Raw genomic sequence first — 25,691 nt, 5'->3', positions numbered from 1 at the left:
CAGACCTTTTAATACATCTTCGTCAATAGACAATGTTCCTGAGTGGTCACGTGTGCCTTAATTCATCCACCACCTACTCTGCCAGCAGAGAAGGAACATGATATCATCCAAAAAGCCAAATTCAAATTCTGATCCCACTACTTCATTAACTGTGGGATCTCTGCTCTCCCCGAGTTCCAGCCCTCCCACCTTTTCTTAGGGTTGCATGGGTTAACTGAGGGCATAGTTATGCAAGCACTTCTTTCATAAATCTTAAGCAACAGCTATTAAAAACAGGTACCACTGACACCGTCCTATGCACCTAATGCTTTCCTGGTGCTTTGCGCACAGGATCTCATTCCATGTTCGCAAGGGCTCTGGGATATTGAAACTCCCATTCTACAGATGAGAAAAACAATCAAGCAGGTACAGACCCAAGTTAGTACAGGACAAAGCTCAGATTCACTAACTTCAGCCAGTTAACTTGACTGACAGATCTGTGCAATTCCAAAAACATGCATTTGCCACTGGCCTCTTTCATCTGAATCCACCCATCTTAAGTCTCATTTCCTCAAAACCCTGTTAAAGGTCCCTAGGCATCTGAGAGTTATTTCCACAGACTGCTTTGTTTATCTGGTCAGAGTGCTTACGGTTCCCCCAGCTTCTCCAGAAATCAATTTTCCCTCGACTCGGCATCTCGAGTGAAGGCACAAACCTCAGGAACCAGCAGGTCCCTCACATCAGTTAATACACTGCAGTAATTGAGAAGTTTTTCTTTTAAAAAGCACATCCTAAAAAGGTCCAGAGTCACCCACCCTCTATCACATAAAATAATTTCAGCAGTTTCTGCGCAAATTGACCAATTGAGACAATGAGGGGCTGATGCCTAAAACTGTCAAGTGATTTTCCGCACCCTCCACACGTGGCGTCTGCACACACGTAAGCAGAGAAAATGACTAGTTTTGGAAGAGAAAACAACTGGCTGGGAGACGAATAAAAGAGGGCAGGCACCGGGTAGCGATGTGTGCTGGGGAACTTAACTTATGCCTAAGCACATTTGGACTGACATGATGCACAGCTAACACCTGTTTAACCAAGGGCATTAGACAACATGGTCAACCGATACCTGTCAAGCAAGCCCAAATGTTCAGTTCAGGCAAGCCCTTCTCCTAGACCAACCTGCCCAAAGCCATTACCAGGCAACAGATCAACATTCATCTTCACGCTCTACAGTCAGCTCGAGCAAGTTCTGCTGCCCTCTACCTACCTTGTGTCACTGTCACCGTCACCAGGACAACCAAAGCAGAAATGAGACCGCCTACTTCTCCTGCATCGACCCTACAGCCAAGGTCATTTCTGATGCAAATGAACACCAGATTCACAGAATTTAGCCTAAGTTATTCCACAAGAGAGAAAAAAAAAAAAGGTTTGTGACCATCAAAACCTAACCCTGCTGCCCCATGAGACATCTGACCCCTAATTAGAATATGTCATTTTCAGCAATAGATACCCTGGTGACCAGTAATAGGAAGTACAAATTTAGCTTCTCCGTTTTTAAAGATGGACTTCAAACACCATGACAATATATATAAACTCTGAGTTCTCTTAAGAAAGATGTTGACCTTGGATATCATGTCTCTTAAGAGGATGCAATGTGACATTTCTGGAAAACACATACAATGATATTATTACTGTCTTGTAAAATGTCCTGTAAGTGTTCTAGAGAGCATTAGCTGCTCATTCTCTCAGTGCTCAAAAATGACTACCAACACCTAGATACTGAGGATTGAACAGGTGGAAGGACTGAGGTCTCGCCCTCAAAGGGCATAGAGCCTAATTAGGCTCTGAGTCATACATGAGCAATTCACACAGATGTACCGTATATTATAAGGACTACTTAAAGAACATGTGCTGGAATTAGGGTGAAGGAATTACCTCCTCAAATCTTCCAAATGCCCATACCAAAAGCTGGACACTCTACTCCATCCAAAGTTCAGGTTTTCCTATGTTGTTGTTGGATGAATTAAGATACGTGATATTTCCAACACAGATTAGAAATCCATACATGCGTCACATGCAAAAAATTATTAGACCAGGGAGATTATATGAAAAAATTAAGCTCTTTGGCAAGGGACCCACTAAGGTGACATCTCCAATATTAATTTACTAGATTCTACTGTATTGGTCACTGGCCTTTCCTCTCTTACCCCCCATATCATGCCCTTCTTGGGGAGTTTGGTAACAAGAAAGTGACCAAGGGCACTAGTTCTTAAATGAGAAACTTTTTAAAACTGAACAAGCCAACAGCAATTTAGATCAGCAGTAAACCTGCCACATTATTATGAAGTATCCAAGCAGCAGGGTATGTGCAGAGCCAAAAAAACAACACAGCCAGGAGAGGTGAACTTCAGACCCATAGGAAGGGCGCCACTTCATCAGCCAATGATGCACGTGGTTGCGCTAGCGCATGCGCACACATACACATACACACACAAGCAATCCAGGCAATCAAAACCCCAAACAAACAACAGCAAAAAAAGAAAAAGAGAAAAAAAAAAGTGTCCCTCGGGTAGAAATCTAGAAATCACCTATGCAGGTGGCAAACACCTCCAGAGACCAGCTGAGAATTGTAAATAACCACTGCGGGCCAGGTGAGGGCCCCAGCTCAAGGGGCAGCCACTATTTAATTCCAGCTTACTGCTGTCGCCCAGCAAGACACATGCCCTACGTTGCTATACCTTCCAATTTTCCAGGAGTTGCACAGACGTTTATGAGACGCCCCCATGAGGGCAGGAGTGTCCATCCGTTTTGGTCACCACTGTCTCCCCAGTGCCTGGCATGCTGCAGGCATTCAGGATACACTTGATGACACGAATGAGAAATGCCCCGTTTTTTAATTCAACTTTTTTTCAACACAATATGGCCAAACAGAGCACCTGCTGGCCAGAGGTCCCCTGCAGAGCTCCAAATAACCCGAATGACTGTCCTTTCTCCATTCCTCTTTTCCAGAGTAAGCTCAAGAACTACCTTGGGGATTTCTTTTTAGGTAAAGAATCCTGCCACCACCATCCCAATCCTAAATCACATTCAATAGTTTTAAAATCAGGCATAACTTCATTGGCATGAGCAAACTTCCTTTTTTTTAACCTGGACTCCAGGAGAAATCAGGTTTCCTGTTTAAAAAAAAAAAATAGCTTACAGGCATTTCATTAACCAAGATCCACTCACTACCTTGTTTGTTAACTCGCCCGGGATATTGTGCAGCAGGGTTTGCGAAATAATCAAAGGGTTCTTAACGCCTTAAAAAGCAAACTCTCAGAGTAAAGCTAACCGGAAGGACCCCTCACAAATCACATTACAATATGGGCTGGGAATCTGAGTTGTGTATTGCAGAAAGGCCACAACCTCCCAAACCACCCAGTGTGTAATCAACAATCCCTAAAAATTCCGGAAGAATTTTAGAAGCCATTTAGTTAAGGGTGAGGAAAACAACCCCAAAGAAACTGAGGGTCTTGCCCAGATCCCACAGCTGGCTTGGTGGGCTTCCATGGCTAGTTCTAAACTCCAGAGAAAAAATCCAGAACCCAAACCATCTCGTGCCAAGCACAACTGCCTTAGACATTTTCCTTAAGTCATAATTCAGAGCCTGCAGGCCACACTCAAATGATACATGGGATGACAATAATACCCCATTATTATAACATAACCATATTCAACACCCCAAACGAAAGTTCTCAAATTATAAACTAACTCAATTTAGATCTTTTTGAAGAGGATTCAGAAAAACTCACCACCAGCAAACTCACTCTATTCACAGTTATTATCAGCTTATTCAGAAGCTAAAGTAATTTGCAGAAAGGTCATCTCTTCAATGTAACCAAATAAAATGCTATAGTAATTGCCTTACTTCCTTATTTAATTGTAGCAAATACAGGAAAACACCTTTATTTCACCCAGTGTTTATGGTACTTGCTTATATGGGAATAGTAGTGTCAAATACAAACGGCTGGGTCTGTCTTTTAACCGGCCTTCCTGTGCAATTAGGAAAAACATCTTCCAAGTGAACAGCAACCATTCTGACTCGAAATAATTTTTTTTCTCCCATTTATTTATCTTTGTCTGCGTTGGGTCTTCCTTGCTTCGCGCGGGCTTTCCTGGCGAGCGGGGACTACTCCTTGTTGCGGTGCGCGGGCTTCTCACCGCGGTGGCTTCTCGTTGCAGAACACGGGCTCTAGGCACGCAGGCTCAGTAGTTGTGGCTCGCGGGCTCTAGAGCACAGGCTAAGTAGCTGTGGCGCACGGGTTTAGTTGCTCCTCGGAATGTGGGATCTTCCCAGACCGGGGATCGAACCTGTGTCCCCTGCACTGGCAGGCAGATTCTTAACCACTGCACCACCAGGGAAGTCCCTGACTCAAAATAATTCTGAGAGACAACTAGAGAGACATATTTTACCTACCCCCCCCCCAACAAAGGTGACCTTGAACAAGTGACAACCTCCTTTTGGGTTTAGTTTCCTCATCCTAAAGTAAGGATACTCACGGTTTCTTCCAGAGAGGATTAAAGGCATAGAAGAAGCTCAGACACAGCAGCTAGATCATGGCAACTGCTTGGTGAGTATGGGCTCTTATAACCATTGTTCCCATTTTAGAGATTCAAAAAATGAGGCCCATTTGCTCAACATAACACTGCTACAACAGATCAAGAATTTCAACCTGGACCTCTGAGGTCTCCCAGACCCCCACTACCACCCAACCCCACTTCCACAGGATGTTGAAGAATTTGCCCAGTGACATAGTGAAATGCCAGCTACCCAGTGACATAGCCAAGGCCAAGACTATGGCTCTTAACCTCCACACTCACTGAATTGAAACACTTCAGGAAAAATGATATATTTTAAAAAACGAACAGAACTCATTTTTTATAAATAACCATCGCTTTGTAAATGAATCCTACTGATGATTCGTGACTAACTTGACTCTTGAAAAGTCAATGACATTTCCTCACTAATCTGGACTATGCTTTTATGTTTGGTAAATGGCTAATGGCTGTGTCTCCTACCCAAATTATTCCAAATTGATGAGTTTATCTGATTTAAGTGCACTGTGGAATTCATGTGGCTGCAATGGTGTCAGAATTCAAACACCTCTTGGATTCATCTAATAACTCGTATGAATTCCTCAAAAGTATACCCACTGCAGTATCAGTTGACAACCTGCTTCCCTCTCCTTGTTAAGAAAATAGTATCACAGACCCAAAAATAAGAGCAGTTGTCCTATTTTCTTACATGGAAGTGTTACATATTCCATGAACTATGCTTTCATTGCTTCTTTTTTAGTTGCTAGATTTCGGCAGCCAACTGTGTCACTTTGCTACAGCCCCAAAATAGCTAAGTCGAGTAGTTTAAAATCATATTTTGTTGTTTGGTCAGAAAACCATCATGCTGATTTCTGTTTGCAAAAAAACTGATTAGAGGGCAGGAGTTTTGCACACACAGTGTGTGGTTCTCTCTTGTATACTCTGCAGGTCTGAATCCGTGAAGATATGGAGACAAGGGCATACGTGTGTTCAAGTGTCACACAAGTACAAAATAAAAGCAACACCCAAAGACTACTGTTTGTTTCCCATTAGTGGCACACAATTAAAACCCAGAAATGACAGTCAAAGGTAGACCCATTCTCCTTGGTTACCACACAGCACAGCAGGCCTTACAAGGGGGATGGGCATTCCAGGGTGCAGGACCAAGCAACTCTTTCTACAGAGGATAACACCACACAGGGATCTTGCACGGTACATTTTAAGCCTGCAGAAAACATTTTTCACCTTTTAAGCAGGGAAAGAGGAGACCTCCTTTGCGATGTGAGCAAGGAGGTTATCTCAGACTTCATGGAGGCTTTCTCATTTCTTTAAACCTCAAAATGTAACCATTTTACTAATTATACATGGGATGCTCTCATGCCAGCCTCCCTCGCCCTCAAGAGCAAATCCAGGCACAAAAATCATCATGCAAGTTTATATAAATTTTTTGAAAATGTTTGTTTTTACATATAATTGTCTTTTTCAGTTCAATTTTCTTCTTTCTCTATACTCCTACCCAAATCTCTCTAACACACGCACACACCAAATGGTTAATTTATTGAGCACTTACTATTTACCATGCACTGTGCTAAGTCCTTTAGCATGCATTCTCATTCAAGCCTCACGAAGACCTTAGGAGTCAGGGTCCTATCACTATGCCAATTTGCAGAGAAAGAGAGGGCAAAAAAGTGAGGCACAGAGAAGTTAAGTAACTTGTCTAAAGCAGCACAGCTAGTAATGGCAGAGGCCGATTGGCTCGAGATGATATTCTGATATATTTTAAACAACTTTCCATAGCTACCTGGTTCAGAAAGGAAATAAAAAGTACTAACAAGTTCTAGGCTCCTAAAAGATTTCTCCTTTTCATATGCAGATAAAACAGCACGGTGATCCTCCTTCAATGTGGAAGTTGCCTCCCACCCTCCACCCCAAAAGCAGCAGGAACACCACCCAATTCAGTTAAGAGGGCTCCGAAAAGAGAAACCGGGCACATCTGGAACCTGGTTAGCTGACTGGCATTCCCCCACCCAGCCCTAAGAGCACTTTTTACAATGGTTTTTTTTAAAAATAATCATATCAAGTGCTGTAGTCATAAAAATTTTGAGACTGCATAGGCCTGGCAAACCAACTCACAAAGATCATATATTTTTTCTGTCAAAACACCAAACATTTTGCTACGAGTCATACCAGATGAAATGGCCCCTCCAATTATAGGTGTCCCTATAGAAGGAGACAACTGCTCATGAAGCCCTCTAGCTACCTCAAGCGATCTTGCACAGCCATCACTGATAAACCTCACAGTGCTTCTCATAATAGGAAAAAACCACAAACTTACCGGTTACATATTTCAATCATCACAGGCTTTTCTGAAAATGAAATTCACCTACATTACTTCCAAACTTTTTTTTTAAGAGACATTAACAATTCCTTTGTCTTGAAAATTTGAGACGAAAAGGAATTGTACGAAAAAAGCAAGGAGAGGTAAACGGTATTTAAAAACATGCATCATTTTTGGAGTGATTTCCTTGGTTAGAACTCCATGTAAACAAATAAAAAATAAAAAGTCAAAGCAAAGTCAGTAACAGAGAACTTTTTTTACAGATGTGCATTTGCTCTTCTGAGTGCACAGAACACTGCCACAGTTCTGGAATTGGGTCTTTTACAAGCAAGATGGTCACTTCCATTTCTCAGACAGGCAAACAAAGGTATGGGATCGTCTAATCATTTGGGAATACATACTGAGGGCCTAATGTGTACCAAGACAACCTCATTCTGGTTCAAATTCAGCAACAGCCCATGGAATTCCACAAGCAGCTCTCACCGCCTGTTGGGGGCAGGCTATTCTCAGAAGAACATTCTCACTTTCCTGAGCCCCTCCCTCAGTAGCTACCAGCTTTGCCCAGATCAAGCTCAGACGGAGAACTAAAAGTGGAGGCAGGGCACATCTCCTTGGCTTCCTTTATATTGTTAGATACACAGACCTTTTATTCTTTACACAGCCAGCCAAAAACGCAGCTTCACTCATTACCACCCCTCACCTGATAATGGTCAACCTATAACCAAAGCCCACCAAGAGCTTACTGGGGGGGGTCAAGCACTTTTGAGATAACTTCAGATGCTTTGAATTTCTCCCATAAAGTCTGATTTATGAAATGTGACTACATGAAAGATATGCCCTAGAATTAAAGTGTTAATCACAACTTTTTTTCATTCTTGAAACTCAGAATGCACACCCATATTACAACTTTATCCTGCTTAGGAATGACATTGCATTGTCCTGCATGCTTTGAGTAGAATGCTGAAGGTATATTCAGATTTAAAAGAAAAAAAAAAAAACACAACTTTCACCATAAAAGGAAAAAGGTAAAGCAACAAAGCACTAGCAACACTTAATTGCTTTCCTCACCTAGGTATGGCTAATGTGTCCAGACTGTCCTTTTGGTCAAGAAGTTTCCAGGAAAATGAGGGAGGGGTAAGGAAGTAGGAGGGGATCCCTAATAATAATTGTTCTGGGGCATTTTAAATGCTCTTTCATAAAAGGCAAGAAAGTGCATTTCAATTAGTGCAGTGATATGTAACTGATTATACTACATTAACTTGGGAGTTTTTCAGAATAGAAAGATGAATCAGAAAGGGTTTTTGTTTTATTTTGCTATGTTAAATCATCAGCATTCCCCATACTGCCTCATTTAAACAATGTTATCTTTTATTCTGTGAAAACGGGTCCATAATTAAGGGGAGATGCCCAGAGCTTCACAACTGGTTAGTTCTTTTTCTCATTTCAGCCAACCTTTCCAATAACCATTCTGCCTGTGGCAACAGCAACTTCAGTACTTCCAAAAGGTCCTGTCATGCCTATTTGTACTAATACTCTTCATCAACTCTGTAATATGAACACTGTTTAAAAGGAAACATCGAAAATTTTATTCCATGACTGCATTAGAGGGACCAAGTTTCAAGACTGGACAAAGATCCTCCATTTTCAAATAAGACACTTTGGGGAAGGGGCTGGGGGGGCATGGTTTCTCACCCCATCCCTGAAGAGTAAGATTGCTGACTTACAAGTATGTTACTTCTGCGTTTTTCTAATAAGGCCATAAAGGATGTCCATCAGGACTAAAGCATGTACATGCAAATACACCAAGAGACAGCTCAGAGGGAGATTCGCAGGACATCAATCATGGATCCTCCGATTCTGACACATCCAAGGTACACAGCAGAGCTTACCCATCTGAAATATTTCCAACATCAGCCTCCTAGATGTAATGTCATTACTGTACAAAACATATCAGAATCAAAGAGAAGGGTTTCAACTCTGAGGGCAGAAAGAGAAGTCAATTAAAAAAAAAAATTAAGTTTCTGCTGAATAGCTTAAGAATGTAAAATACACAAAATGTTAACCCTTCCAAATAACATAATTTATTTGCTGTTGGAGGCACTTAAATTCTCAATGATTAGAAATATATACACCCAATGCTTAAATGAACTGTGCGTAAGATTTGCTTTAAAATAATGAGGTGTTGGGGAGGATGGGGTGGGTAATGGAAGAGGGAAAATTGAGTTGTAACTGTTACATCTGAGTAGGGAGTTCACAGGGGCCCATTATATTTTTCCATTTGCATAAATTTTTCCATAATATTTTTTTTAGATGTCAGAAAACAACGTCCTATGCACTACATCATGTTGATAACACCTGTGCTCTGGAAATGGAAACATCCGTTGAAACATTAATGGCGACACGGGTCCCACCCCTGCCATACTGTTGAGAGACTAAAAGCCACTGTTTCCCATCCTCTGGGGAAAGACTCAGGCCAGGGCAATGTTTGCAAAACCCTCCCAAATTAAAGTTACCCTGTATCTTTCACAGGAGCTGAGAACAAATGTATCAGAAAAGTTAGCACGATTCTGAGAGGAAACAAACAAAATAACCAACAAGGGATTTTGGTGAAGATGTCACAAGGAGGACCCTAATCCAACACCAGAAGCATCTTTGTCCCTCGTGTCAACCAAATAAAGCCTTCCCAGGTCAGGGCTGCCAAGAAGGGGCGTCCCAAAGCGAACTCGGGTCCCCAGCGGTTGAGAGCCGCCCAGGAGCACCAGGGCGGAGCTGAGGCCGCCTCTCCGCTCCCAGGCGCATCTGCAGCGGCCCAGCCTCCAGCCCCAGCCTCATCCCACCGCGGCCCCACGGCAGCTAGGCGGGTGGAGGTGGCGGGAGCCTGACGAGTGGCTCGGGGGCGCCCCCTGAGGTCCAGCAGCGTCGCGGCAGTTTCGGAAAATGGAGAGCAGGCGTCTCCGGCTCTTGACATTTTAACTTTGGTTGCAAAGGCTGCTGCTGCACCCTCTCCGGGCGCACTTTCCCAAACCACAACCCTCCTTACCCGCGCCTCGCACTACTGCCCCTTCCCTTTCCGACACCCTTCGGCTCCCGAACCACGGAATGGGCTATTTACCTCGCAGCGTGAGCACGCACAGAAAATGTGGAAGACGAAAACTGTCCCAGCCCGACGCAGGCGGCATCACTGGTGGTCCCATTTTGGATTTCAAGGCTTCCTCAGACATCAGGAAAAAGAAATCGCGGCTTGGCCCACTGACTGCACACCCGAGTGTAAGGAGAAGGCCAGAAGTGGAATTAGAAATTCCTCGTATTTCGCAAGGCTGCTCCCCTGCTGCCTCCCACTCACCCCATTAAAACGTGACCCTTACGAAGCTCAACCCCAGTGTGCACCTGAGCCCACTCAGCCGGCAAATCCACGACAAAGGAAAAAGTCTAGGAGGAGCAATGATTAACACAAATACTGAGCACTGGGGAAGCAAGGGGGATGTTTAAGGGTAAATGTCCACACCGCCCCCGGGTCCCAGTGGAGGCAGGACCCTGGTGAGCAAACCCCAGGCCTCGGGTGAGTGTGAACGCACGTCCTCGCTCGGCATCCGAGCTGGGGTTCTGGGCTGTGGCCGGAGTTCCGTGCGGTTCCGGGGACAGGAGAACGCGCAGAGAGAAACGCGAGGTGCCCGAAGACAGTGCTTTGCCTCTCTGCCCCGCGAGGCCACCCCCGTGCCTGCAAAGGGGAAACTCGCTGCCAGTCCCCGAGGGCAGCAAGAGCGCCCGCGACCTCCTCCAGGGCGCACGATGGAGCTGGGGGACCCGGTGCACCAAAACCGTGCGCTCGGGCCACCCGGGGACAGGCGGCTATGACAAGGGGGAGCAGAAACATCGGGGGGCAGGTTCCTTTTTTTCTGGATCGCACCCTCCTCCGAATATCCAGGAGCTGGTGGATGAGAAGGCAGAAAAACGGAGGGGGGGGGGTTTCCCTGTCCTTAGGAGAGCAAAGGATGAAAAACGAATCGCTCCCTTCTTCCCACCCCTTCCCCGACTAGGGCACAGGACGAGGCCTCCACCTGGGGGAGGGGGCCGGACAGACCGAAGGGAGCTCGGGGCTGCAGCCTGGGGGGAAAGGGGAGGCTACAAGAGAAAAGAGGGAGACAGCTGGCTGGCTTCTGCCCTCCCCTAGTGGAAAGAGGAAGGGGGGGTCGGCCGGTGGAGGGCTGGAAGTGGAGGGTCGCCGAGCCGCACACCGCTACGTGCGGTGATTTATTATCTTCATCAATGGCCAATACTGTTCCTGTCTTAACCCGACCAGAAAGGAGCGGGTCTGGGTCTGCCAGCCGCCAACAGCCTGCAAAAGGGTAAAGATGAAGGTAGGCAGGGCGCGACACAGAAAAAAATCTGCCCCGGCACGAAGAGCAACCCAGCCCCCGACCCGCCCCCCCGCGCCCCGACCCGAGCAGCCCAGCCAAGCAGAGTTGGGGGATAAAGGGGCCGCGGGCCCGGGCTGGGGGAGCCACGAATCTCCCTAAACCGCCTGCTCCCTGCCCTCCCACCGCGCCCAGGCCCCCGCGCCCAGGAAGGCTCCATCGCGCCGGCACCGAAGCTCAGCTCGTGCCCCAGCCCCGAGCTAGGGTCGTCCCTGACCCCCGAGACCAGAACGCAGCCTGCTCCCAACATCCCCAGTCCGCCACGGCCAGCCTCCAGCTTCCAGTCCCCGAACACTAGCCTCTCCAAAGAGTCGGGGAGCAGCAAATCAAGCCCCCCACCTTCTGAGCCCCTTCAATCCTCGCCTGAGCGACGGACGCACCCTGGGCCCCCCAAACCCACAGAGACATACTCCCCATGGCCCCAATCTCCCCAACAGCCCCAGAGCGCTAGCTCTCCCGAACAGCGGCGGGTCAACAGAACGAGTCTTCTTTTCTCCTGACTCCGACTCCCCCAGGCCCCCTAAACCCGAGCGAGAGACAGACTCCTGCGGCCCCTGTCCCCCTCCCCGGCCAGCCCCTGCTTCCACCCTGCCCAACCACCAGCCTCCCTAATTACGCCGCCAGACCCAGCGGAGCGGCTCCCTCTCTCCTCCGCGGGCGTCGACCCCCCCTCCACCCTCTCCGGGGTCCCCGGGACGGGCACCCGAGCTCCATGCCCCGGCGGCAACTCCGCATCCCCCGCGCGCGCTGGCCACGGCCGCGTCCCCTCGGCGGCCGGCACTCACCGGGGAAGCACACGACATAATGGAGCACGGAACTGGTGATTTTCAGGAACAAAATCCACCAACACGGTTCCAGTAACCTCCGCATGTCCGAAAACGCACATCGAAAAGAAGAAAGCAGGGGGGGTAAACTTGTTGAATAAGTTCTTGCCTCGGTGTAAGCCTCCGCTAAGCCCGGGCTCTTCCCCTGCTAGTCCGCTCTACTGGGCCCCCGCGCTCGGCGGACCGAGTCCCCCTGGAATCCGGGAAGCCGCCGAGCGCCCCCCGGAAAATCTCAAAAAGTGACCGAGAACGCGGAGCCACGCTGGGGACGATCCTCGGCGGAGAAGGGCTGCTTTCCGTTCAAAAAGGAGCGAGCCGAGCGGGCAGGGCGAGGAGTCGGCGGGCGGCGGTGATGCCTGGGGCCCGGGGTAGGCAAGGACCGCAGGCGGCGGCGGCGGCGGCGAGCAGCCGAGGATCCCCAACTTGAGTCGGCAGAGCAGCCCGAGAGCCGGCGGGCGGCGGCGGGGCTGAGCGCGGCGCTGCGTCTCCGGGCTTCAGGCAGGCAGCTCCTTCCAGGGCCCGGGGAAGGAAGAAGGCATGTTTGCGAGCGGGGAAGAGGAGGGTAAAGGCGGGGGGAGCGAAGAGCCCCCCAAAATAGAAACAGCCAGAGGAAACCGAGGGAAACACAAAGGATCTCAGAGGGGCGCTGGGGCGAGGGCGCCTTCAGTCCATGCTCCTGAAAGTTGTGGCTCTGGCGCGAGCTGGGGAGGATCGGGGAGCGCGGGGCTGGAAACTAGCCATGCCTCCATACAGGAAGTAACATGTGAGCATGGATCCTGGCAGAGACTTTAAAGCCGGCGAGCGAGCGAGCAAGGGGCGCGCGGCGGCGGTGGCGGCGGCGGCGCGCGACCCAGGGCGCGCAGCCGGGCTGCCGGCGGCGGGCGGGCGCGCGCGCCCCGCGCTCTTAAAGCAGCCGCACTCGGCTCCCACCTCGCAGGCGTCCCACAACCCGGTTCTCCCCGCCCGCAGCCCCGGGTGCTGCAGAGTCGTCTGGGGCAGTTTCGGGGCTGGGGGCCGCTCCGGACGGGTCTCGGAGAGAGGGAGGAGAGCGACTGCCTTCGGGACCGGCGAGTCTCTGCCAGATTCCAGTCCTGCGAGTTCTTAAAGACGCCGCGCTGCGTGCGGGCTTGGCGAGGTTTCCCCCGTCCCCGTCTGCGTTGCTCGCGTATCCGAGACTTGGGAGGCCCTGGCTCCGGTTTGAGGAGAGGAGGGGGCGGCCTGCTGCCTTTACAGGGCGAGGAGGTTTCATGTTGGGTTTCTTCGCCCTGGCAGCACCGCGGTGGGGCGCGCCCTTCCCGCCCCCTGCTCACTCCCTGCTCGCGCCCCCATCCCGGCGAATGCCCCTGCCTGGAAACAAAGCCAAGCGGCCTTCGCACTCGGGCTCCGCGTTGGGGTTTAATTTCTTTCTTTCTTTTTTTTTTTCTTTTTGGGCTTCCTTTGGTCTTGTTCCCGGCCAGGGAGAGGTGGGGGAGGGGAGAAATATCGATCCTAGGCTTGGAAAAACCAGCCCTTTCGAGTCCCACACACCCTTTCCCCGCGCCACGGTGGATCAGTGGCGGAGTTTTCCCAACTCGCCGCTCCACGGGAGGAGGGAAGGTTCCCGCACCACAGCCTGCTGGTGGGGAGGGTGCAGGAAGTGCGCCTCTAACCCCTGGCTGGGTGAAAGCTGCACCGCGGGGCAGGACCGATTTCCTGGCAGCTACCCCGGGGAGCGGCAACCACTTCAGCAATCGTGGAGAGGCGTCCGGGGGAAATGGAAGACTGGGCTTATCTGTAATGAGTTTTGTCCCTTGGCTCTTGGTGAGAAAGATCTTTATCGCTTAGACTTCTAAGCGCCCTATTTTTCCCCCTTACGCCGGTGCTAAAAGTGGGGGATGAGGGCTATTGATTAAACGTGTAATTGAGCCAAGGTGATTAGCCATTTGTAATTTTTGCCTAATTTTTCTGCCTCTGTTTAAAAGCCATCTTGACTTGTTTTTAACGTGCCCCTGCTGTTTCATCCCACCACGCAGGGTCTCCCACCCACCCAAACATCCGAACCGGATGCTAGGTTTTCAAATAATGTACAGATGTTCCAGATCCTCCCGCAAGATGTGATTAGGGAAGCACTTTCACACCCACACTTAAAAAAGAAAAATCTTTGAAAAGTTAACATTTGGGATTACGAACTAATAAAAGCCAGGAAGTTCCCCGGGAGGACCGGCGCTCTATCTTTAGCAAAACGGGGGTGAACACCCTCCCCCAGGGTGGGGAATGAGTCGAGTTTATTTGCTTTGGAATTTGGTCCTTCCTGGTTTTGTTGGAATCCTGACTCCCCCATAAATGCTGGGAGAGGGTCAGTTTTCTTGGGAGTGTTGTATTTAAGGGCTGTCCATTGGTCAGTGGGAGCTTTGAGAGAGGTTCTTATGACCCCTGCGTGTATGATTACCTCATTAAAAATAGCGTGATAAAATGGGGAAATCTGTGGAATTTGAATCAGGACAGAACACCTGGATAGACACCCCAGGTGAGTTTCCTCCTTTGCAAAATAACGTAATAAAAACTGCCATTTGTGGGATGCTTACTACCTACCAGGTATTGTGCTAAATTCTTTATCTAAGCTGTTCATTCCATAAATTTATTGAGCACTTATTGAGGGAGGGAGGGAGGGGGCGACTGGGAACACAGCCATGAACAAAAAGGGCAGGCCTGTGACCTGTATGGAGCTTACCTTCCAAAGTACGGGATACACTCTCAGAATCCTTACAACAGTTCTGCCAGCAGTAAGAATTATTTTGCCCATTTATAGACAAGGAAACATACTCAGAGGAGTAAAATAATGGATTCCTAGCTAGTGAGTAGCAGAGCTGAGATTCTCAGGTCTGTCTCCCTCCACAGATGTGAAAAGGCAAAGGAATGATGGTTTGAGAAGACACTAAAATGTGGGATGGAGAGACCTCAAATGGGTTTGGAGAGAGAATTATCACTACCCTCATAATATAGGAGGCCCCACATTAAAAATTAACATTAAATTAGGTCTGGGCTGGTGACTATCCTGGGGCCCTAGGCTGAAGTATACCAGGAACTGCTCTTGGAAGCACCCTCCGACAACCCAGGCCCCATCAGTTCCCATAATAAAGTAGAATGTTATAGGCATACCACACGGGATGGCTTTTCATTCATTCTACAACCAATTACAGAATAGCTCATACACACCAGACACTCTATCAAGTGTCACTGGCACAAAATGACAGGCAGTGGACCTGCCAATGCTCTCACCTGCTGATTACCACTCCCCAGGTGATGTGGGAGCTGCATGATACACTGAGCACTCCAGGACAGTTGGTGTGAAGGGTCGTATGAGTGCCACAAAAGGTGTGGAGAACCCCATGGGAAAATAAGAAGGCCGCAAAGAGAAGGTGCTGGTTTGGGTAATAAATTATCCCCAAACTTAGGGTCTTAAAACAATACAATACATGTTTATTATCTCACAGCTCCGTAGGTCAGAAGTTGGGGCATAGCATAACTGGGTCCTCTGCTCCAGGTCTCCCTAGGCTGAAACCAAGATGTTGGCCAGGGGTTCTCATCTGGAGCTTAGGGTCCTCTTCAAAACTCATTCAGATTGTTGACAGAATTCAGTTGTTTTGTTTTGTTTTGTTTTGTTTTTTAAGAATTTAGTTCTTTGTAGTTGTAGGCTGGAGGTCCCTATTTTCTTGCTGGCTGTTGGCTAGAATTAAGTCTCAGCTAGAGGCCACCTTCAGGTCCCAGCCACGTGGGCCCCTCACAAAATAACAGCTTACCTCTTTAAAACCAACAGGAGAATCTCCCTCCAGTTGGCTATGAAGGAGTCTGGGAATGACAGTACCACCACTTTTGCCATATGATGTAACCTAATTAAGGAGTGACTATCCTATTACATTCACAGGTCTCACCCACTCTCAGAAGAGGGGATTATATACCAGGGGTAGGAATCTTGGGGATCATCTTAGAATTCTGCCTACCATAGTGCTGGTGATCTATTTTGAGTATAGACTGGTGGTTAAAAGCAATAGCTCCCAAACCATTCTATTTGGGTTCTGATACTTATATCTGCTTGACTTTGGGCAACTTAAACACTTAACTTTTCATCACTTGAGTGCCTCAGTTTCCTCATGTGTAAAGAGGGAATAATAACTATACCTACTCTTAAATTGAGAAGATTAGAAGGAGTTAAAAAGAGTAAAGTACTTAGAGCAGTGACAGTTGCCTAATAAGCATTTGATAAACATAAACTATTACTGTTATTTTCTCAACAAGCTTAAGCAATAAGGAGTGAACATCCATTATTTTCTACCTGCTCAGCTTCCATTTCTTTTCTTCTAGTAAATGCATTCCAGTTTCCTTTGTGCTAATCTCCCCAGATGGTCTTGGGAAGCCTAACCCTGTCTTCCTCCATCACTACCCTCTGCCTCTCCACCTCACTGGCTCACCTCACCTGTCCCAGCCTGACTGTTTGGACCATCTCAACCCCCTGGCCTGATTGACTTAGAGATGGCCACATGTTTCCGCCTGCTCCAATGAAAGTTAAACTTCCTCCTGGCTTTGCCGCACTGGATAGACTTCAGCCTTGAGAAGCAAGGAGGTCCCGACTTGAGAAGAGCCTGCTTGGGGTGAAGTGGACACACAGAGAAAAGCAAAGGGGGGTGGTAGGGGCCAACAAACCTCTGATATCATCACTTGTATCCTTGGATTAAGTCTTACGTGAAGCCAGACCAGACTCTGGACTTTTCAGTTACTTATGCTGATAAATCCCTTTTAATCTTTTTACCTCTTTAAGTTGGGTTTTTATTAAATTTGAACTAAAAACTTGAAACCTGGAACTTATGGCAAAAGATAAGTGCAATATCCACATTTTACATTTTTACAAAGAAAGAAGCAGGAGCTCTTAGAATTAAGTGATTTAGCTGAGGTGATTGAGATAGTAAACAACAGAAGACTCAAGCTTCTGACACCCGGCCTACAGCAGCAATCATTTCTTTCTTGTGGAAAAAAATCACTCCAAAACTTAGTCACTTGAAACAACCATCATTCTGTTTGTTCTTGATTCTGTAGGCCAGCAATTTGGGCTGAGCTCAGCTAGGCAGTTCTGCTAGTTTTGTCTGAGGTCACACATGCAGCTACGGCACCAGCTTCCAGAGGCTCAACTGGGTCTGCACAGTGCAAGATGGCCTCAGTCACATGCCTGACAATTGGTGCTGGCTGTTGGCTGAAGCCCCCCAGCCAATGACATCTCCAGTAGCCTCTCTCAGACTTATTCACAAAGATGTCTCAGGCCAGTAGGACAGAGAGTGGAAGCTACAAGGCATCTTGAGATATAGACTTAGCAGTGGCATAACATCACTTCCACTGCATTTTATTGGTCAAAGCAAGTCTAAAAGCCCGGAGGTAGGGGAAGGTGGAAATAGCCCCTAGTCCTTGAGGGGAAGAACAGTAAAATTGCATTGCACAGAGGCATGAACTATGGCCTTTGCAAACAATCTACTTCATCTACTGTTAATCTAAATGGTGCTGGCATGGGTTGAATTGTGTCCCCCAAAGAAAATATATTGAACTCCTAACCCTTAGTACCTCAGAATATGAACTTATTTGGAAATTGGATCTTTACAGAGGTAATCAAGTAACAATGAGGTCATTGGGGTGGGGCCCAATCCAATATGATTGGTATCCTTATAAAAAGGGGAAATTGGACACAGATACCGATAAGCACAGAGAGAAAACAATGTGCAAACACACAGGAAGAAGATGCATGTGACTGGAACACTGCACCTACAAGCCAAGGAACACCAACGACTGATGGCAAACACCAGAAACTAGGAAGAGGTAAGGAAGATTTCCCCTCCATGTTTCAGAGGGAGCATGGCCGTGCTGACACTTTGATTTTGGACTCCTAGCCTCCAGAACTCAAAATTGGGTCATTTGTAGAGACATGGATGGACCTAGAGAGTGTCATACAGAGTGAAGTAAGTCAGAAAGAGAAAAACAAATATCGTATATTAACGCACATAGGTGGAATCTAGAAAAATGGTATAGATGACCTTATCTGCAAAGCAGAAATAGAGACAGACATAACGTAGAGAAGAAATGCATGGATACCAAGGGGGAACGGGGTGGGGTGGGAGGAATGGGGAGCTTGGGATTGGTACATATACTATGTATAAAATAGACAACTGAGGGGAACATACTGCATAGCACAGAGAACTCTACTTAATGCACTGTGGTGTCCTAAATGGAAGGGAAATCCAAAAGGGAAGGGATTTATGTATATATATGGGTGATTGATTTTGCTGTGCAGTAGAAGCTAACACGTTGTAAAGCAACTGTACTCCAATGAAAATTAATTTTAAAAAAAAGACTGATAATACCAAGTGCTGGGTAGGATGCATGGCATATGAAACTCTCATTCATTGCTGGTTGGGATATAAAATGGTACATCTACTATGGAGAACATAAAGTTGAACATATACTTACCAAATAACCTAGCAATTCCACTGTAGGTATTTACCCAAGTGAAATGAAACACGTTTGCACAAGAGTCTATATATAATGTTTGTAGCAGCTGTATTCTTTTTTTTTTTTTAATTAATTTATTTATTTATTTATTTTTGGCTGTGTTGGGTCTTCGTTTCTGTGCGAGGGCTTTCTGCAGTTGCGGCAAGCGGGGGCCACTCTTCATCGCGGTGCGCGGGCCTCTCACCATCGCGGCCTCTCTTGTTGCGGAGCACAGGCTCCAGACGCGCAGGCTCAGTAGTTGTGGCTCACGGGCCCAGTTGCTCCGCGGCATGTGGGATCTTCCCAGACCAGGGCTCGAACCCGTGTCCCCTACATTGGCAGGCAGATTCTCAACCACTGCGCCACCAGGGAAGCCCGCAGCTGTATTCTTAATTGAAAACTGGGAACAACGCAAATGCCCTTCAATGGGAGAATGGATAAACAAATTATGGTATATATAAAAAATGGAATACTACTCAGCAATATAAAGGTATGAACTATTTTTTTCTTTTAAAGTTTATGACGTTCTTAAGGTTTTTTTTTTAATTTATTTATTTAATTAATATATTTTTGGCTGCGTTGGGTCTTCGTTGTTGCGTGCGGGCTTTCTCTAGTTGAGGTGAGCAGGGGCTACTCTTCGTTGTGTTGCGCGGGCTTCTCATTGCGGTGGCTTCGCTTGTTGCGGAGCACAGCCTCTAGGCGAGTGGGCTTCAGTAGTTGTGGCACGCAGGCTTCAGTAGTTGTGGCACATGGGCTCTAGAGCGCAGGCTCAGTAGTTGTGGCACACGGGCTTAGTTGCTCCGCAGCACGTGGGATCTTCCCGGACCAGGGCTCGAACCCATGTCCCCTGCCTTGGCAGGCAGATTCTTAACCACTGCACCACCAGGGAAGCCCTAAAGGTATGAACTATTAATACACACTACAACTTGGATGAATTTTAAAAGCATTACCCTGAATGTAAGAAGCCAGTCTCATAAAGTTGCATTTGTATGGTTATGTAACATTCTGTAATGATTAAGACTATGAGAGTAGAGAACAAATCAGTAGTTGCCAGGGGTGAGGGGTATAGAGAGGGTTTCCCCTTAAAGGGGCAGCATGAGGGAGGTAGTTTTTTGGAGTGATGAAATTGTTTGTATCCTAATTGTGATGGTATTTACATGAATATATGCCTGTGTTAAAACTCATAGAACTATGCATCAAAAATTAAGTCAATTTTACTGTATGTAAATTAAAAAAACAATTTTTCAAAATGGGACTTTAGTGGTTCAGGGAATGCTGACTTCGGGAATGACTGAATCCAAGGCCTTAAACAATGTCAGAAAGAATTAACCTCTCTCCACCTTTTGTCTCTTTTATTCTAGGCTGGATTTATTCTAAGCTTGGCCTTCCCTTTGATGGGAGTGACTATCATTGGACCAAGCTGAGTCCAGTGTCTTCCTGGACTTGTGGACCATGCCACCCTTTGGCCAGAGGAATGGAATACGCTGATTGGCTGGGCCTGGGTCGTGTGCCCACTGCTAGGGGCATGAGGGTAAGTGAGAGCCAAACTGATCCAATCCACACGGATGGAGGACGTGGAGGATGTTGTTCCCTGAAGAAAAATCAAGTTGCTATCACTAGAATAAAGGGAATATATGCTAGACAGGCAGAAACTGTAAACGTCTCTGTCTTCCACCTGGCATTTCTTTAATTCTGGATTATATCATACCCTGCTGTCTAAGTCATACCTTACCCATAAGCCATACATTCTTTGAAATCAAGGACTCCGTCTTATTTTTCTTTTTAGCTTCCAACACCATACACATTTTTTTCAGCTTAGTAGGTGCTCAATAGTATTAGTAGCATGCGTGAGTGATAGAATGACTGATGACTAAGCATTTATGAGTATGTTTATAAAACTATACATTTGTGTATACATCAAGAGCCTCTAAAGGCACATTATTTCATGTTTCTCTGGACCACATTAATAGCCACATTCCCGTTTAATCTTGCTTCTCTCCACCGAGGTTTTAACATGTACAGCTAAGTTTTCCAACAACAGCAAATCAATCATTACATCATCCATCATGTCGGAGTTCTCAGTGATGAAGGTGTCTTTCTTCCCACATTTGCAATTTGGGTGGGCAAAAGAGCCATAAAGATATATGACATAAGACTGGAGAATTGGATTAAACAAGATTAAACAAGATTCCATTTTCTGGTTCCCTCTTCACTACAGGAATTTTGTTGATCCACAGAATGAAGGGGCCAATTGTTTGGACATTTTTTCTTCAAACTCTCAGAAGAAAATTGTGGTGAAATCATTTTTTGCTCTGTTATTGGAATAGCAGAGAGCTGGGAAAAGCAACCAAAAACAATGACTTGTTTATTTTGAAGTTATTAAAGGAAATACTTTATCCACCTAAAATCGTAATTTCTAACAGCTGTGGGGTCCAGGTTAATCGTTGTAAAGTATCACTCCCTGACCACACTGTCCATCTGGTCACTTTCTATCACTGCACACAATCCCTTTCACAATAAGTTAGCGCGTGATGTATGTGTATGGTTTCGTTGGTGTATTTACGCCACTGGAGTATGAGTCCTATGCAGACAGGAAAGTCACGTATCTGAATCAATCACCAGTGGGCCCCCAGAAGATGGACTACAACATGCATATAATTAGGGCTCAATCCATACAATTAATTATGTTGGGTTAATGAATGAAAGAGTGATGGCCACCAGGCATTTTACCAGCTCAGTCTTTGGCATTTCCACTACCGAGGGTCTCTACTTCTTAATTCCCCCTCTTAACATTTCTCAGTGTCTCTATCTTGGGCTTAATAAGAGAAGCAAACATAGGAATTATTCCTCAGATGGGCCCTGCCCTTCCTGGCTGCGTTCCTCTCCTCGTATCATATCATTCTGCCTCATTTTTAGCCAATCTTATTCTTCCCATGTTTGAAGACCTAACTTAAATGTCACCTTCCTCTTCAGGGAAGCTCTGAATGTCTGGAGCACAGGCACGACTTCTTACCCTTAAGGTCCACTCGCGGCCATGTTAGCTCTCTCTTCCTCCCTCTCCCTCTCATTCATTCATCCAGCACCTTAGAATCTGTTTAGATCAGCGAGGTAGTGAGATAAGATTTGTGACCTCAGAGTCCTTACAGCCCTCCCAAGGAGACATAGGGTAGGCAAGTACTTATAACAACGCTTAACCATTCATCTGTCGATGGACATTTAGGTTGTTTCCATGTCTTGGGTGTTGTGAGTAGTGCTGCTATGAACATAGGGGTGCATGTATCTTTTTGAATTATAGTTTTGTCCGGTTATATGCCCAGGAGTGGGATTGCTGGATCATATGGTAGTTCTATTTTTAGTTTTCTGAGGAACCTCCGTACTGTTTTCCATAGTGCCTGCACCAACTTACATTCCCACCAACAGTGTAGGAGGGTTCTCTTTAAAAAAACAAAACAAAACAAAAAATAACACAACGGTTAATATTTGCATTGAAAACAGAGTGTACAAGAAAAATCTCAGAGGACCTGGGAAGGCTTTGAGAAACATCTTTCACTTTGTGCTCATATTATAGGTGCTCATATGTGTAGATTTCTCTTCCTTTCTAGATTTTCAGGTCCTTCGGGACAGAGACTTTATATCTGCATTATTTTCATCTCTGTAGGCACCCTCCCCAGCACTCAGCATGACATTCTTAACACAGGAAACACCCAATAATTGCTTATTGAATCAGTGAATAAATAGTTTGCTTTGAAAATACTGAGAGTATCTTTTCTCCCCCCTAATTTGGATAGAAAACGCATTTTCACTTTACTTAGCATAAGGACATCTCTACTGGAAAACAAAAAAAAGTCTTTTAATTTATCTGATCCCTCAAAAGACATAATAGGAACTTGAAATTGAGAGGAAGTCAGGTGCCTGAATGGGGGACACATGGAAAGAAACAGACAGATATTAAAAGTCACTCAGACAGGAGAGGGCTGTTGAACTGGAAAACTATTAATGGTGTTAAATCAGTTCCCACTGTGAACTGTTAACACTCAGAACAATGTTGAAAGCACCTGGAAGGCACATTTCTAAAGTCAGAAAGCCACAGCAAACATTTTGTTTTTGTCTGTCAACTTCGGAAAACAGAATAAATATAAGCTTTTTCGTAGATGCGAAAAAGAGGTGGTTTTAGTTTAGTTTCCACAGTCATGTGATTTATAGACTTCCAAATTATTCCATATGGCTAAAAATTTGTAGACTTCCAAATTATTCCATATGGCTTATGAACTTGTAGTTCATAAGCGATGTTAACAGGAGAGTTTCTCTCGCAAGCTCAGGGTAGATGCATTCCTTTTGGCGTGTGCTCTGAGCCCTGAAAGTCAGGGCATGAACAACCTCTGAGATTCAGACGTGGGGCAAGCCAGGCAGATGATGAGAAAAGAGGGGTTTTATTTCAACATAGTCACAGAAGCACGTGGTGCTGGCTGTGATTTACCACGACATAAAGACAATTAATCCAGAGTGCTGGGGAAAGCAGAGTGGGAGGGAAACCCATCAGAGGTAATGAGGACTAGGAGTGAAGAGACAGGTCATGGATAACTTGAAATTCCGCTTTGCCAAGCAGAAAGTCTGGCACCAAGCAGAGAACTATGGATGCTGGCCTCAGAATACTTATTTAAATGCCCCGATCTTTCTTTTTTAAACAAAGGATTGACTGGAAGACAAAACAAACTTCCCCAGAAATGATCTAGCATCAATGGGAAAAGAGCTTGGAAAAAGACTCAATGTCCAACTAGGTTCCTGTGCTACTGGCATTAGCCAGTAACAGGGTCCCGTTTCCTGAACACCTGGCATGGGATGTGTAAAGGTAGGTATCATCATCTCTATTTCGTAGATAAGGAAAAAGGCTCAGAGAGGTGAAGTGACTCACTGAAAGTCACACCAGCTAGTAAGTTGCAAAAGTGGAATTCAAAGCCAGTTCTTTCTGGCTCCATAGTACACATTTTCCATCTACACACTTATTACTCAAACTGGTCCCAGAAGCATCAACGTGACCTGGGGGGTCAATAGGAGTGAAGAACCTGGGCATCCATCCAGACTTGCAAAATTAGAATCTGTATTTTTACACAATCCTCAGATGATTGATATGCTCATTAAAATTGGAGCACTGTCTCAGATCTCAATCCTTGCTGTATATTGGAATCACCATTAAATCCTGGGAGATATTTCAATTAAATCCTTGCTTTACATTAAATCACTATTAAAGCAGGGGATACTTCAAAACCAGAGATACCAGAGCCCACTCTAGAACAATTATATCAGATTCTCTGGGGTTGGAGTCTGGACATTGGTAGTATTTTCTGCTCCCCAGGTGACTCTAGTTCTTAGCATCACATAGTCTCTGACGCTAACTTTGCAAGGCTGTTTAGGGCAGAATGATAAGGAGGTGGAGAAGGTCTGTTTTCAGACCTTTATGGAACCCTTGCCTTTTTTCAAACCACTTAGTGTCATCTAGTGGTTCTCTACCCTTGCTCTACCAGAACCAGCTAGAAGCTTTTAAAAATCCTGATGTGCAGACCATACGCCATACCAATTAAATCAGAAGCTCTAGTGGAGGGACCCTGGCATCTGAAATTTTTAAAGCTCCGAGGTGTTTCCCATGTGGAGCCAGGGTTGAGAACCTCTGCCCCAATTAGAATCTCTGAGACCTGCAACTCATCAATTCTTCAACAATAAAAGCCAGTTTGCAGGAAATATGGGTAATAGAAGAACAAGTGAAATAACACCATGGGGAAGCAACCAGCCAAGTCAAGGAGGAGTGACAACCCAGTTTCTCTAACAAACACCTCAATGGCATTAAAAAGGCAGAAGACATCTGATAATCTACTTTCTCTATTTCAGGGTACAGATGTTCACATATTTTTTATAATAAAAATGTTTTTAAAAAATATTTGGAGGTGAAGCCGAGGAATCTGCATTTTAACCCTATCCTCAGGGGATCCTGTTGAAAAATTATATTTTGAGGACTTCTCCATAGCAGGGAATTCATTAAGCCCCTGGGAATTCTTGTTTCCCACTTAAGTAGGTTCCAGTACTGAAAGCACGTTTTTCTCAGCTTTTCGACTGGCTAAGTGTTGGGGTTTTTTTTGTTTTTTGGGGGGTTTTTTGACTGCAAGGCTTGCAGGATCTTAGTTCCCCAACCAGGGATCGAACCTGGGCCCTTGGCAGTGAAAGCAAGGAGTCCTAACCACTGGACTGCCAGGGAATTCCCTGGACTGGCGGCTAAGGTTTTGCTGGGGTTGGTTGGACCTGCACTGCCTAAAACAGAAACCACCAGCCACATTTGGCCGGTCCAAATTGAGATGTTCTGTCAGTGTAAAATATACACCAGATTTCAAAGACTTAGTACAGGACAAAAATAAAATAAAATATCTCATCAATAATTTTATATTGATTACTTGGTAAAGTATAATATTTTAGATAAATTAGGTTAAATAAAATCTATTAAAATTAATTTGTTTTATTTTTGTAAGATGGCTACTAGAATACAATATGTGGTTCACATTATATTTCCATTTAACAGTGTAGCTCTGCGGCTTTGCTAATCAAAATGTGGTCCACTGACCAGCAGCAGCAGTGTCCTCTCGAAGCTTGTTAGACATGTAGGCTTGAGCCCCATTCAGGGGTTCTGAATCAGACTCTGCATTTGGCCAAGATCTTTGTGTCTCTGCCTGCCTCTCAGACTTTCATCCCGTAACTTTTTGTACTGTCTGAAACCCTGTGGCTTAGCGAAACCCAACAGACTCATTTAGTCCATCCCTCTGCCCCAGGAAGCAGTGCATTCAAATTCTCAAAGTACTTAGGCATCATCATCATCAAGTTATCCACCTTTCTTTGCAGAGCCAGGAAACAGGAAATTTCCTACTCTTTTAACCTCTTGTCTGCAATTTAAGTCTTTGATTTCTAGCTCTGTTCTCAATCACTAGAGAACACCAGTTACTATTTTTCTTTCTCCTTAATACTTCCTCTTCCAGGCCTCCTTTAGATTTTGTTTTCCTTTTCTCAGCTAAT

The 25,691-nt window shown here is 45.9% G+C and overlaps 2 protein-coding genes and 1 long non-coding RNA gene across 5 annotated transcripts in view; 2 read left to right on the top strand and 1 right to left on the bottom strand.

Annotated features, from left to right (window-relative positions):
- Nucleotides 1–12,959, bottom strand: part of PTPRG (protein tyrosine phosphatase receptor type G) — a 729,368-nt gene extending 716,409 nt beyond the window's left edge. Inside the window, exon 1 of one of the 3 annotated variants that reach the window (XM_061197096.1) lies at nt 12,093–12,959. In XM_061197096.1, coding sequence (XP_061053079.1) covers nt 12,093–12,177 — 85 coding nt within the window. In that variant the 5' untranslated portion in view covers nt 12,178–12,959. The remainder of the gene's footprint in view (nt 1–12,092) is intronic. The other 2 variants (XM_061197097.1, XM_061197098.1) reach the window with 2 other exon arrangements.
- Nucleotides 10,411–20,932, top strand: LOC133095524 (uncharacterized). Its single transcript, XR_009701621.1, has 3 exons — nt 10,411–10,451; nt 20,000–20,169; nt 20,857–20,932. It is a non-coding gene; the product is annotated as an uncharacterized LOC133095524 (long non-coding RNA).
- Nucleotides 12,901–16,518, top strand: LOC133094910 (uncharacterized). Its single transcript, XM_061195644.1, has 3 exons — nt 12,901–12,986; nt 13,069–13,931; nt 16,473–16,518. Exons 1-3 carry the CDS (start codon nt 12,901–12,903, stop codon nt 16,499–16,501), a joined length of 978 nt encoding a protein of 325 aa, XP_061051627.1. The 3' UTR covers nt 16,502–16,518.
- Nucleotides 20,933–25,691: the final 4,759 nt, after the last annotated feature.

This window comes from Eubalaena glacialis, chromosome 7, assembly GCF_028564815.1.
Source record: "Eubalaena glacialis isolate mEubGla1 chromosome 7, mEubGla1.1.hap2.+ XY, whole genome shotgun sequence".
Taxonomy (NCBI): domain Eukaryota; kingdom Metazoa; phylum Chordata; class Mammalia; order Artiodactyla; family Balaenidae; genus Eubalaena; species Eubalaena glacialis.
The sequence above is the reverse complement of the archived record's forward strand: the minus strand, read 5'-3'. Positions and strand labels throughout refer to the sequence as shown.